General features: G+C 44.4%; 1 protein-coding gene across 2 annotated transcripts in view; it reads left to right on the plus strand.

Moving 5' to 3' along the window:
* The window catches only part of LOC121289921 (nebulin-related anchoring protein), a 116,551-nt gene that overhangs the window by 40,192 nt on the left and 61,675 nt on the right, over positions 1-14,684 (plus strand). For both annotated transcript variants that reach the window (XM_041209899.1, XM_041209900.1), the window contains 3 exons: positions 10,898-11,005; positions 12,957-13,064; positions 13,477-13,674. In XM_041209899.1, the coding sequence (XP_041065833.1) occupies positions 10,898-11,005; positions 12,957-13,064; positions 13,477-13,674 (414 nt within the window). The remainder of the gene's footprint in view (positions 1-10,897; positions 11,006-12,956; positions 13,065-13,476; positions 13,675-14,684) is intronic.

Below are 14,684 nucleotides of genomic sequence, written 5' to 3' on the forward strand. Positions count from 1 at the left end.
CAAAACCTTCCAAAATTGTATCTGTTAATATCACAAATTGTTTTTAAGATCAGTATTCCTCTTAACAGCTTGGGCAATAGAATCTGGGTTTCATGGAGTAAAACTCACATATTGGGTGAAATTTAATGTTGGCGACGGGGAGCTCTCCCACTGGCTGGAAAATCCGTGGGAATGGCATGTTGCTTTCTTCGGGAGGTTTAATGCTATTTCAGGGCAATTGGGCACTTACCTGGGTAGTGCTGGCCTGCCGCTGAATTACATCCTCAGCAGGGTGGAAAACCCACCCCCAAGACATACCAGCCAATCAGAGGCCAACAGCTCTCCACTGGGAGCCTCGGGCCTACAGGAGGGCTCATCGCTGGATCCTTAGCGAGGCGAGTGCATGTTGGGTGGGAGTAGCAGGGAGGGACGGGTAAGAGGATCAAAAGCAAGGGGAGGAGTTTGGCTTTCTGTGGGAACGTCCTCCCTCCCAGTGCTGGGTCCCTCGATCGGGCACAGAGTGCCTGAGAATGAAGGACAACCTCTACCCCCACAACTAGGCTGCGGGCGACAGATTTTCCTGGGTGGTTTTCCTGGATGGTGAGTCCCCTGTCCGCTGCTGGTAGAATACTAGTGGCCATGGGATGTGGTCTGTAAGTGGTCCTTAAGTGGCTACTTAAGTGCCTCAATTGACCTTTTTTAAATTTATGCTTTCACAAGATATGGGCTTCACTGGCTGGGCCAGAATATATTGCCCATCCCCAATTGTCCTTGAGAAGGTGGTGCTGAGCTGCCTTCTTGAACCACTGCATTACATATGGTGTAGGTAATCCCACAGTGCTGTTAGGGTGGGAGTTCCAGGATTTTGACCCAGCGACAGTGAAGGATTGGTGATATATTTCCAAGTCATGTATGGCTTGGAAGGAATCTTGCAGGAGGTGGTGTTCTCATGTGTCGGCTGTCCTTGTCCTTCTAGGTGGTAAATGTTATGGTTTGGAAGGTGCTGTCAAGGAGCCTTGGTAGGTTGCTGCAGTGTATCTTGCAGGTGGTACACACTGCTGCTACTGTGCGTCGGTGGTGGAAGGAATGATTGTTCAAGGTAGGGGATGGGGTGCCAGTCAAGTGGATTGGTTTGTCCTAGATGGTGTCAAGCTTCTTGAGTGTTGTGGGAACTGCACTCATCCAGGCAAGAGGAGAGTATTCCATCACACTCCTGACTTGTGCCTTGTAGATGTTGGATGTGATGGGAAGCAGGAGGTGAGTTACTGTCCACCGAGTTTCCAGCCTCTGACCTGCTCTTGCAGCCACAGTATTTATTTGGCTGGTCTAGTTCAGTTTCTGGTCAATGGCAACCCCAAAATGTTGATAGTAGGGGACTTAGCGATGGAAATGCCGTTAAATGTCAAGAGGAGATGGTTAGAATCTCTTTTGTTGGAGATGGTCATTGCATGGCAATTGTGTAACACAAATGTTATCTGCCATATATCAGCCCAAGCCTGGATATTGTCCAGGTTTTGCTGCATTTGGACATGGTCTGTTTCAGTATTTGAGGAGTTGCAAATGGTGCTGAACATTGTGCATTCATCAGCAAACATCCCCACTTCTGACCTTATGATGAAAGGAAGGCCAATGATGAAGCAGATGAAGATAGTTGGGCCTAGGGCACTACCCTGGGGAACTCCTGCAGTGATGTCCTGGGACTGAGATGACTGACCTTCAACAACCACAACCATCTTCCTTTGTGCTAGGTATGACAGTGCCGAGGAGAAGCCTGCATTATAGGTCTCCTGGATTGGGGCACGGCTAGTTCTGGAGCACAAGTCTTCAGTCCTATTGCTGGAATGTTATCAGTGGCCATAGCCTTTGCAGTATCCAGTGCCTTCAGCTGATTTTTGATATCACGTGGAATGAATGAAATTGGTTGAAGACTGGCATCTGTGTTGCTGGGGACTTCGAGAGGAGGCCAAATGGGTCATCCACTCGGCACTTCTGGCTGAAGATGGCTGCAAATGTTTCAGCCTTGTCTTTTGCACAGATGTGCTGGGCTCCCCCATCAATGAGGATGAGGATATTTGTGGAGCCTTGTCCTCCAGTGAGTTGTTTAATTGTCTGCCACCATTCACAACTGAAAGTGGCAGGACTGCAGAGCTTAGGTCTGGTCCATTGGTCATGGTATTGCTTTACCCTGTCTATCGTATGATGCTTATGCTGTTTGCCACACAAGTAGTCCCGTGTTGTAGCTTCACTAGATTGGCACCTCATTTTTAGGTATGCCTGCTGCTGCTCCTGGCATGAACCAGGGTTGATTCCCTGGCTTGGTGGTAATGGTAGAATGGGGGATATGCTGGGCCATGAGGCTACGGATTGTTTGAGTATAATTCTGCTGGTGCTGAGGGCCCACAGTGCCTCGTGGATGCCCAGTATTGAGTTGCTAGATCTGTTTGAAATCTGTCCTATTTAGCACAGTAGTAGTGCCACAGAGCACAATGGAGGGTATTCTCAATGTGATGATGGGGCTTCATCTTCACAAGGACTGGACAATAGTCACTTTCACTGCTACTCTCATGGACAGATGCATTTGTGACAGGTAGATTGGTGGGGATGAGGTCAAGTAGGTTTTTTTCCCTCTCCACCTGCTGCAGACCCAGTCTAGCAGCTATGACCTTCAGGACTCGACCAGCTCAGTCGGTGATGGTGCTGATGGTGCTACTGAACCACTTTGGTGATGGACATTGAAATCCCCCAATCACATTGCGTTCAAAATGGAGGAGCACTGATTCATCAGCTGAGGGAGAGCGGTACATGGTAGTCAGCAGGAGGTTTTCTTGCTCATATTTGACCTGATGCTATGAGACTTCATGGGGTCAGGAGTCGATGTTGAGGACTTCCTTGGCAACTCCCTCCCGACTGTAAACCACTCTGCTGGATCCGTCCTGCTAGTGGGACAGGACATACCTAGGGATGGTGATGATGGTGCCTGGGGCATCGTTTGTAAGGTATGATTCCGTGAGGATGACTATGTCAGCTGTTGCTTGACTAGTCTGTGAGGCAGCTCTCCCAATTTTGGCATAAGCCCCCAGAGGACTTTGCAGAGTCGATTGTCATTTCCAGTGCCTTGGTCGATGCTGGATGGCCCACCTGGTTTTATTCCTTATTGACATTTCGGTAGCGATTGATACAACTGAGTGGCTTGCTAGGAGAGGACGTTTAACAGTCAAGCATTTTGCTGTGGGTCTGGAGTCACATATAGGCCAGGCCAGTTAATGATGGCAGATTTCCTTCCTTATAGGGCATTAGTGAACCAGATGAGTTTTTACGACACTGGTTTCATGGTCACCATTACCGAGACTAGCTTTTAATTCCAGAGTTATTAATTGAATGTAATTTCCAGCATCTGCCACGGTGGGATTTGAACCCATGTCCCTAAGCACTAGCCTGGGCCTCTGGATTGCTCATCCAGTGACATCACCACTGTGCCACCATCTCCCCTCGACCCTTCCCGCTCAGAGCTTGATCAGGGGGATTCAGGAAGGGGGCAGGATCTCCACCCCACACCCTCCAGCCCGATTCCCCCTGCCTCAAAACTTCCCGCTGGGTGGGTGGGGGGTGGTGGTAATTCCACCCATGGGAGTTGATTTATGTCCAGTGAACATGGCTGAGGCCTGTCGATTGCCTCTTTCATTGGCTGAGCCACACTGGCATGCTAATGGCTGACATCTCATCCAAAATGGACTGGAATTGTAGGGCAACAGCTGCCCACCCTTTAAAATCAGGGGGTGTTGGGGGGGTGGGGCACCACCAAAGACCTGAGGAAACAGATCTTGGCAATAAGGGGATTGATCAAGAATGGGGTTCTGGCAGGGAACTATGGGGAGGGAATCCTGAGGCAGGGGAATCCCTAAGCCCAAGCAACAACTTGCCCATAGCTTTGGCATGGTGGGGAGGCTACTGCTGCGCCCCTTGCTGAGACCAGTCCCTCCCTGTGGTGCCATGGGGACCCAATCTGCATGTTTAAATGGAGGTGTGTCCATTTTGGGTGGGTGCTCATGATCACTAATAATTTAAAATTACAGTTGGCCAGACCAGGGCAGGAAGCTGGTGACTATGCCCTCGTTTCATGGTAACTGCCCCTCCCCCCACATGGTAATGTCTGCTGGGTGGCTGGTGCTGAAATTTCCCTATTTTAGAGCACAGTTCCCTTTTACCTTTCAACCAGGTTTTCACTGTTCTTTATGAGTATATGGAGTTTTTGTAAAGTTCAAATATCTTATAATTTCCTGGAGAATGGTGAGTGTGATGGGAAAGTATGGCTGAAAACCAGACGTGTACAGATTGACCACACCAACGCTTGTCAATGTTTATACTGGGTGCTTCATACCAAAATGAACATTCCTTTACACGATTAAAGGGGAAAGAATGTTCAGAGGAAGTATTTTATGTTCAAGGTAATCCTATTAATAAGCAGGGTAAAGTATTAAGTGCAGCAGAATCTTTGATTGATGCTTTAGTAACACTGTCATTTTGTTTTACTGTTAATGGAGATATTATTGTTCAATCACCCTCCTAGCTGGGCTGTCCTGGTGATAAGACAAGGACTGAAGGTGATGTGTCTTGGGGCAGCTCACAGGAAACAGTAGGGACTACTCTCGCCAAAATCTACACAGATGAAACACTTTTCCATATTGCCATCAAGCCACATGTTTTAAGTGCATCTACCTGCTTAGCTAGTTGAGCAATACGTCCTTTTTTTTAGATCATTACTACTCCTTAAGTTTAAACCTGAGGGAAGGGGTACCTGATAAATAACACACTGTCCTCTTGCCAATGCAAAGTGACTGTCTGCGTACTAATCTACGTAGACATACTCAGTTGGAAAGCAGTTATATCTTGATTATGCACAGGATATAATTCTGGTACAGGATGATGGACCATAGTCCATTTAGTATTGAGTAATTAGGACAGACTTAGTTCATAATCTAACATTTAAATATGAGTGGTCATAGGATAATTGAATTCAGTTTGAAAGGAGAAACATTTTGTAAAGAAGTTACAGTTTAATCGCAAACAGCCTGTACGGAATGAATGTGAATTGAACATCTAAATGTATCAATGTCACAGCGCCCAGTCCCACCCAACTCGCCCTGCCCCCCTCACTCACTCCAGGTTCTGAAATTTTGTCCAATCTATGATGAGGTCAAAATGGCAAAAATTCCTATTAATTTCTGTACACTGTGGGCGGAATCATCCCAGATTTACACTAACTGAGGTAGCGGGTGGGAAAAAGAGCGTTTTATCCGCCGGCTGCAATATCAGCTTCTCACAACGTATCATCCCAAACCCGTTGCATAAATTATGCAATCCCAGGAAACATGCCATTTCCATGGTGGGCAGTCACTGATTTTCACACCACGCCATCACCTCACTGCTTCATCATACCGGGCGCCACATTTAAAGTGTAGCCGCGCGCACACCTCTCAATGCTTCCAGCCCAGGACTGCTGCAAGTAAGACATGGCCCCGCAAGGCAAGAAGACTGCAGCTCTCAGATTTAGTAATGCATCCCTCGAGCATCTTTTGGACGCCATGGAGGACCGCCCTGATGTCCTCTACCTTGCTTTGGCTGCAGGAAGGGCAACTACATTATTACTCTGGCTTGGTAGGCGATGGCAGTGGCGATCAGTGCCAATGCTGCACAGAAGAGGTTGGCCATCCAATGCAGATAGAGAATGAATGATTTCATCCATGCAGCCAGGGTATGGCAACCAACTCACTCTAAATTCACACACTCACAAGCCCATCACACATTTACTGGCATCTCACTCACTGCCAGCTCAAGGGACATCACCACTCACTCTCTCACACGCCCACCCTCACATCTCCATCTGGCCTCATCCCCTCTGGAGACTGCCTCCTCAGCCCTCACCACTTTGAGGCCACTTATACAGATCAACATGTGCCCTCACACACACCCTGGGCTAGCCCCTTCCCCAGTACAGCCCTCGCCCGGCAACCTCTTCCCTTGCCTGAGGCCATTTCACCCCCTTCCCCAAGCAAGCCCTAGCCCTGCAGCTGGTGAAAAGCCACCCCCGTCTTATGGCTGGTCTGGTAGGTAGAGACCTGCCCGCCTAAAAGTGCAGTGGTCCTGTCCGTGAAGCCTGGTGTTGATGACTGTGAGTGCTGCTCGAAGCAAGGTAGTCAAACAAACCTCAAAGTCCCGAGTGAAGTGCAGGTCACCAGCTGCATGTCAGTTATGTGCAGTTGTGAAAGGTGTCGGATGCAATCACGCTGACATGGGCGGACGATCCAGCGTTGGGGGGATGATTCCAGCGAGGGGGGATGATTCCAGCGGGCTAGCCCTATAATGATATGCAGATACATTACAATGGGGTTCCCGATATTTGATGGTGGGAAACACGGCCCACTATTAATGGGCTGAACAAACAATCACAAACTGGTTTGATGCTGTTGTGAAACCAAATTTTGGTCGCCTCGCCATGTTGTTCACTCACACCGCTGAGTACACCTGACGCCAGTGGACATGGACGATTTTGTCCTATGTCTCCTGATGACTTTTTTTCTGCAAATCCAGAAGGATGTCCTTGACTCTGCGGAAGTGGGGATGTGTCCCGGTGCAGTTGACGTTTGTGTTAGTTTCCTTTTACAGATTCAGGGTGAGTTTATGTGAAACAGTAAGCATGGTGGAGAAACCCTAGAACTGCAGCAAACGCCAGCCGATAGATAACTAATACTAACCCTCAGTGTCTGATTTGTTTGGTGCAAAGTAGTGTATTACTAACAAGAGGCCAGAAGATGGCGGCCTTACTCTATATAATCAGCACCTTAACGTTTGTTATTCCTGTTTGATCAGTTCCTGCTGCTACATAGCACTTACCCATTTTCCAAGTTTTCTGTGGTCAAAAGGTGTTCTGCTGTTTAATTTATTAAAGTTACTGTAACAGCATCCCAAGCGTTGTGACTCAGATTGTATGTATTTTTCTGTAAGGTTCCATTTAGATATTTTTGCACTTGTTTTTTTGTATAGCTTAGTATCCTTTCACTTATTCTTGTACCTGTTTTGATTGCGGTAGAATTTAAATAACTACACTACTTGTATTTTGCCACTTAATTAGATCTCATTCAGCATTCTGGTTAACCCTTTAAACACTGAATCTATGTAGCTTTTAAAATACATCAATAGGTGTCAGCTGTGGCTCATGAGTGGCTCTGAGTCAGAAGGTTGTGGATTCAAGTTACGCTCCAGAGCCTTGACCACAAAATCCTACCTGGCACTTGGATACCCCAGAGTGCTGAGGGAGCGAAGTGCTGTATTTTAGGTGAGACATAAAACCAAGGCCTTACCTGCCCTCTCAGGAGCATTTAAAGCATCCTATAGCACTGTTTGAGAGAAAAGTGGGGGACTTCTCCTGCTGTGTTTCCTACGTTACATCAGAGACTATGGGCAGACTCTGTGATGATTGGTCTTTTTTCCTGGGTTCAGGACCATTTCTGGATCCTAATTCCACAAGGGCCTGCATTGCGCACTCCAGAGCAATCTTCTGGGGGGGTGGCCTCCTGATTGGTAGGCTCCATGCTTACCATCCTATTCGGCAAGGTGGGTGGGTCGCTGAGGCTGCAGGCCAATTCAGAGGGCCCACAGTTTTTTAAGGCCTGCAGATCCATTGGGAGAGGTGGATACTGCCCAGGCAGCAAGGAAAGCAGGAGGGCATCTCAAAACGGTGGCTCTCTCAACAGTGTGCATTAATTTAAAAAATAATGAGGTATGAAGCTCTTAAGTCCCTGGGAGGAAAGCTTTCTGGAGGATTTGTTTATCCCTGGACGGCGTTTCCGGCAGTGTCATTGAGGCATGGAGCCTCTGGGAATGATGGCCACGCAACCTGCCACTGGGAGGTCACCTCCAAGGAGCTGCCAGGGTCGGCACACACCAGGAGGCTGCTCTGAAGCTGGCAAGACCCTGGTGGAATTCTCCCCATCCCATAGGCCCTTAGTGTCCGCTACTGGCTGCCTACTGCTGCCAGGATCGCCTCTGTTTGCCCCGTACTACCTTCAACCCTGCCTCCAGGTGACCAGAAAGATTTTGTCGTACTCTTTTTAAATGCACTTCATTGGCTGTATAGCCCTTTGAGAAACCCTGAGGTTGTGGAAGGCACCATGTAAATGCATGTATTTTTAAATACTAGCTGTGCAAGCATATCCTATAAATATCTTTTTCATTTCTCTCAATAGTTCCCAATGCGCATTGGTATAGGTTGAGTGCATAAGTCGTACCAGCAGCTTCCAGAATTTCTCCCATTCAAAACAGTGACTGTTGTAACTAAGCGACATGTGGTTTGTTGTGGGATTGTGTTTAAAAATATCCTAAATCATCAATCAATGTTTGCATTCCCTAGTTATCCTGTTGAATTCCTTCACAAGCATCTAACCGATTTGAGAAATAAAAAAGAAAACCCACAAATAAACCATATCTGAAACTAAAATCAAAAACTGCTGGAAGTGGTGGACTGATTTATCAGCATCTGAGAGAGAGAGATAGCTTCTGAGTGTGTCCTTCCATCAGAATAGTTCTGACTTTTTTTTTATGCACAGGATGTGGGCTTCGCTGGCTAGGCCAGCGTTTATTGCCCATCCCTTGTTGCTCTTGAGAAGGTGGTGGTGAGCTGCCTTCTTGAACTGCTGCAGTCCATGTGGTGTAGGTACAAAGAGCTATACAGCCACAGTGCTGTTAGGGAGTGAGTTCCAGGATTTTGACCCAGCGATTGATCTGCTGTATACTTCCAGCATTCTCTGAAAATGCATCCTCTCTGGATGAGATGTAAATGAGTGAACCTCTGGGTAAGCAGCATTTCATGGGTTGATTGAATTCAAGATTCCATTTTCAATTCTCTCAGTTGAGCTGGATGCTGAAGGGCCAAAGATAAATGATTCTGGCAACCTTTTCCTACTTAGTAACTTAGGCCTGAATTTCCGCTCTAAGGTCGGGAGTGCCGGGTCGGGACAATTCCTAGCTCCAAAAACACATGCCAGGGAAGGGTGCCCCAGAAGTTTGGATTTTCCTCTGGTGTGGTGGGGGGGGTGGTGGTGTGGGGGGGGTTGGTCTAGGTGAAAGTGGGAGTAATGGCGGGCGACTCTGGGAAGAGTTTGAGACTGCCAGGTGCAGAGGTGGGCTGGGTGAAAGGCCGGCTTTCTTGTTCAGACACTTTGTCGAAGATATCAAAAAGCGAATAAAACAAAAAAAAACCCTCCAGCCCTCATCCCTCACACCCCACACACTGCCCATGCCCCATCAATACCAACCCATACAACCTCATGCCCCCCCTGCCCACCACCCTTTGTCCTTACACCTACCATGCCAACTCACCCAGTATTCACCATGGGCAGACCTCAGGACACATGCTGAGGTTAAATAAAGTTCTAAGCATCTATTGATGAATTCACTATTTAAAAAAAAAATCATTCTGTTTGATAAAATCCCATTCACTACATTTAATTCCCTTTAACACCTTAAGTAAACAAGCAGCCACACTCCTAGTCCCACTTAAAATAGTTTATAAATGCTTAGAGTTGTTAATCAAACTGAACTGACAGGACCCCACTGTGATATTGATAGGTTGTGAAATCAGTCACGCAGCACTAATCCTGTAATGATAACCCTCAGGCTTCTGTCAACAGACAGAGTGAAATAGCAAGCACTGATTTTTAAAAACACTGCAGACAGTTTTTCTCTAATATTTAAACAGTAGGACATTTAAATGCTTGACAGTTCTTTAGCTAGTTCTTTTGACAATTATTTTGACAACTCTCTTGACAGTTTCAATGAGCTTGACAGTTCCAATGAGTATATGTACTTTTTACATATGCTCATGCCTACCTTTAACAATCCCAAAGGGCATCTTACCTCTCCCAAAGGGCAACTTACCTTTCCCAAAGGTGACTCGGGACCATATCCAAAAGGGTCCTCTTCCTCTCCAAAGGCTTCCGGCAGCTTTAGGCCTTCTCCTACCAGGTCTAACATGCACCAGTTGTGTTTTGGATATCCCACTAATGAATATCAGATCTGACTGAGGCAGCTGCACTTTAACATATGCATTGGTCTCCGTGAATGACGGATGTGTAAATTACAACCCACCTCCAAACCACCCCCCCACAACCCCAACTACAAAAATGCCAGTGGGGATGGGACTTCTGGGTCCAGGCCTTTGTCACCACTTTCGCAGAGGTGGAGAGCCTCTCCATCTGCACAAAAATTCTGGCTTTAGTGTCAGCCGTGCACTCTTGCCTCTGTCAGAAGGCTGTGGATTCAAGTCCTACTGCCCTATCAAGTGGATATAAGATATTCCATGGCACTATTTTGAGGAAGAGTAGGGGTGTTATCCCTGGTGTCCTGGCTAATACTTATCGTTCAATCAACATGACAAAAACAGATTACCTGGCCATTATCACATTGTTGTTTGTGGGAGCTTGCTGTGTGCAAATTGGTTGCTGCCTTTCCTACATTACACCAGCAACTACACTTCAAAAAGTACTTCATTTCTTGTAAAGTGCTTTGGGACATCCTGAGGTTGTGCAAGATGCAAGTCTTTTTTTAATGGAAAGCAGTCAACAAAACAACATTGCCTTAGTAATAGATGACAAAATTTGACATCAAATGTAATAAAAAATAACATGGGTACATACTACATAGAAGAAGGCCATTAGTCCCATATACCTATGCCAGCTCTCTGAAAGAACTCCTAATTAGCCCCAACCCCGTTCTGTCCCAATAGTCCTGCAATTTAAAGAATTGATTATTTTTGATTTATGGAATACTGTTTCTGTCTCTAGCGTGCCAATCTTATATGTACAAATCGAAATACCTACACAAATATGCACAATATATAATTTGAGTATATCTGTGCCCTCAGATCAAGTACAAGGAATTCTGGGCAAAGAATAAGGGCAAAGGGTTTCATATGAAGCTGGATTCGATAGCCCTGCTAGCTGCCAAAGCCTCTGGGAACCTGGCAAGCGATGTAAGTTACTGTTTTGCTCTCTTATCAGCTTTCATAACCTTATGCGCTGTACAGTACAAACCCGCTTCCATAGGTATTGTAGGTTTCTTTCCACCAGGCATATTGTACTTGGGGTGAATTGACGGTAGCTGAAAAATAAATGAACGTTGACAACTAATTGTTGTTCATCCTGGTGAAGAAACATCATGGTTCCAGGGACTGAACGTGGGAATATATTTCTGGAAAAGTGTTGTTACATTGAAACACATTATGTATCCATGATTCTGTGAAAAAGTCATCAAAGCCGCCCAACAAAAACTGGGTCACAAGTTTCTGACTATCTCAACGTTGTGATGAAATAGAATATAAGATGATGATTTCTGAATGAGTTTAAAGGGTTGAGGCATTATCTAATTGAGTTGCCTGAAATTATAAAAGGATTTGTTCGTGCAGAGAAACCATTTTTTTCGAATAGGGCAATTCACAAAGAGGCACAAATTCGAGTTTGGCCATTTAGTTAGGAAGCACTTGACGCATAAAAGGCAGTGGAAATCCAAAAATATCTTCCCAGAAGGATGTGGATGCTAGTTTAATTTAAAGCTTTAAGACCATCAACATCCTTTTGTTAGGTAATGATTTCAGTGGATGTGGATCACAGGTGGTTAAATGGAATTGAGGTACAAATCAGCCATGGTTTTATTTAGTTGTGGAACAAGCTCGAGGAAATTGTTCAAAATCTTGGATTTCTATTTGACCCTGAGCTTCTACTTGATCACAGAATATGCCTAGATCCACCTCAGCAACATCACACTTTTTCATCCTTCAGCCCATTGCCCATGTGCATTTGAAATCTTCATCCATGCTTTTGGCACCTTTGGATTTGACTATCCAATGCTCGCCAAAATATCCATTCCATCATCCAAGCTCCATAAACCAATTCATCCAAAATTCTGAAACAAAAATAGAAAATGCTAGAAAAACTCAGCAGCTCTGACAGCATCTGTGGAGAGAGAAACAGAGTTGACATTTCGAGTCCATATGACCCTTCTTCAGAGCTCTGTTTCTCTCTCCACAGATGCTGGCAGACCTGCTGAGCTTTTCCAGCATTTTCTGTTTTTGTTTCAGATTTCCAGCATGTGCAGTATTTTGCTTTCATCCAAAATTCTGCTCCGTGCACCAAGTTGCACTCACCCATCAACCCCCCTCACTGACCAACATTGGTTTCCGGTCCTCCAATGCCTTGAATTTAACATTTTTAGCCTTGCATTTAAATCCCTCCATGGCCTTGCTTCTGCCTATCTCTGTGACCTCATCCAGCACTCCAATCCTTCCTTCCCTCTGATTCCAGCCTCTTGTGCGTCACACCCTCTCCTTTAGCCAGACCATTGGTGATGATGCCTTCTCCTGCCCAGTTCTGAGATTGCCGTCCTAAATCTCTCATTTTCTTTCTCCTCCTTCAGTGCATTTTTTGACCAAAGTTTTGCTCATCTTTCCTTTTTTGGCTCAGTGTCCATTTTTCCACACTTAGTACCTTGTGAAGTGCTTTGGGATGTTTTTCTCTGTTGGAGGTGTTATAGCAATTCAAGTTATTATTGTAATAATGATTTCTAACAGAATGGCCTGCTCAATTTCACATGCACCATATAAATTCTACAAGGAATTTGGTACATTCTTTCCACCAGGCAACCTGCACTTGATACACCTTGGAACCGACAAGAAATGATAGTTTCTGGTTTTAATGTACAACATTTAACGTCTTTGCATGACATTTATATCTTCACTATTTTAACTTGTTTTAAATAAACAGACCTTGTCAAAATAAAAGGCACCGGAATATCATAATGAAGGCAAACGATCATTTCCAGGCTCGCAAAATTACGAACATGTTTAAATCATTTATTTTAGCTTTTTATCACCAGCCGACTGCTACAGGTTTTAATTTAATTCTTTTTCTTCCTCTGTTGTTTGAAAGATAAAATACAAAGCAGCGTATGAGAAAACCAAGGGTAAAGCAATGAGAAGTAAAGTGTATGATTCGAAGACCCTGCATTCTCTGAGGGTTTCCAAGATGAGCAGTGAGGTATATTAGATAAGAAAAATCAAAATCCCATTATTTACTTCAGTTCAATATGCAATTTAAAATCATTATGGATTAGCACGTTAGCCATCAGAGGCTAAATATTCCTCCCAATGGACATTGCATCATATTTTCCCTACTCGTTCTCTTTTATTTAAAAATGAGAATTTTATATAATTGAAGTAAAATTTTCAAAATGTCGAATATTTTGTTAAGTTGATAATTGGTTAATGTACAGTCAATTTATAACCTTAAGCATGTGTCTAAGAAAATGCACTGTTACTCCAAAATATTATGCAACTTATATCAGATGTATGTGGTTCATAATTCAGTGTCTTCACAGTTACTGTATCAAAGGCGTTATATAGATGAAGTTGTTGTTGTTAAAATGGCTATATATTCTTATTTAAAATAGATAGAATATAAGAAGAACTTTGCAGAAACAAATGCCAAATTCCACCTACCACTGGACATGGTGAACCTGACACATGCCAAGAAAGCGCAGGCTTTGGCCAGTGACTTGGAATACAGGAAGAGGCTCCATGAATATACACTGGTGCCAGAAGACATGAAAGTTAAATGGGCAAAGAAAGCCTATGGATTACAGAGTGAGGTGGGGCCAAGATGGTGCAAAATTGTGTCTGCTTTGCTTATTTGATCATGTATGACCTAATGAGGCGACATAATTAATATTTTAAGCTATTTGTTTTGAACGTATAGAAGGGACTGAACCCATTTTTTTCTTTAATAAAAACAGAAGACGCTGGAAATACTCAGCAGGTCAGGCAGCACCTGTGGAGAGACAGAGTTAACATTTCAGGTCAATAATCTTTCATCAGAACTAGTAAAAGTTAGAAATGTACTCCAAGTTTTAAGCAGGTAAAATGAGGGAAGGTGGAAAAAGAACAAAAGGGAAGGTGTGTGGTAGTGCAGAGATGTAGGAGAGTAAATGACAAAAAAGTTAGTACTTAGAGAAAGGGAGTGACAATGGAACAAGAAACAAAAGATGCATTTGGAGGAGGTGTGAATAGCAGAATATTATATTGAAACTGATGTATATGATGAAGAATATTGTGCTCATATCTAGCAATTGAAAGTTAATGTAACCATTTTATTAAATTAAATGAATATTCCAATAAGTAAATATATTTTCCTGTTGTTTCCCCTTCCTGTCTCTCCTAATACTAAATTTAAGTAAAGTTCCGTCATCAGGTGCCTCACTCCAAAAATGGCTTATTGTGTAAAGTTAGATATTGACAAGTTACTTGATGTGGAGGCATCGAACTGCAGCACACATACCTTTCCAGCAAGGATCACAGGAAAGTTGTTATGAACTGGAAACTGTGCTATTATAAGGTTGCTGAGACCATTTATATTTACTTTATCGCCACCGGGATCACTGGTCAGATCAAATAATGGTCTGTATGGGCAGTTCTATACCAGGAGGTGCATATACCCTCTATAAATGCCTTTACAAAGACTTCAGCGGTGTAAGAACTGGGGTCTATCCTACAGCTTGAATACTGTATTTGAGATCTTGTTTTTGTTTGTACAATTTAGACAATGATATGTTTTATCAACTGGGTTTTGTTTATTGTTAGCAGCATTACAAATGCTAATGGA

This window comes from Carcharodon carcharias, chromosome 17 (assembly GCF_017639515.1).
Source record: "Carcharodon carcharias isolate sCarCar2 chromosome 17, sCarCar2.pri, whole genome shotgun sequence".
In the NCBI taxonomy this organism is placed as follows: domain Eukaryota; kingdom Metazoa; phylum Chordata; class Chondrichthyes; order Lamniformes; family Lamnidae; genus Carcharodon; species Carcharodon carcharias.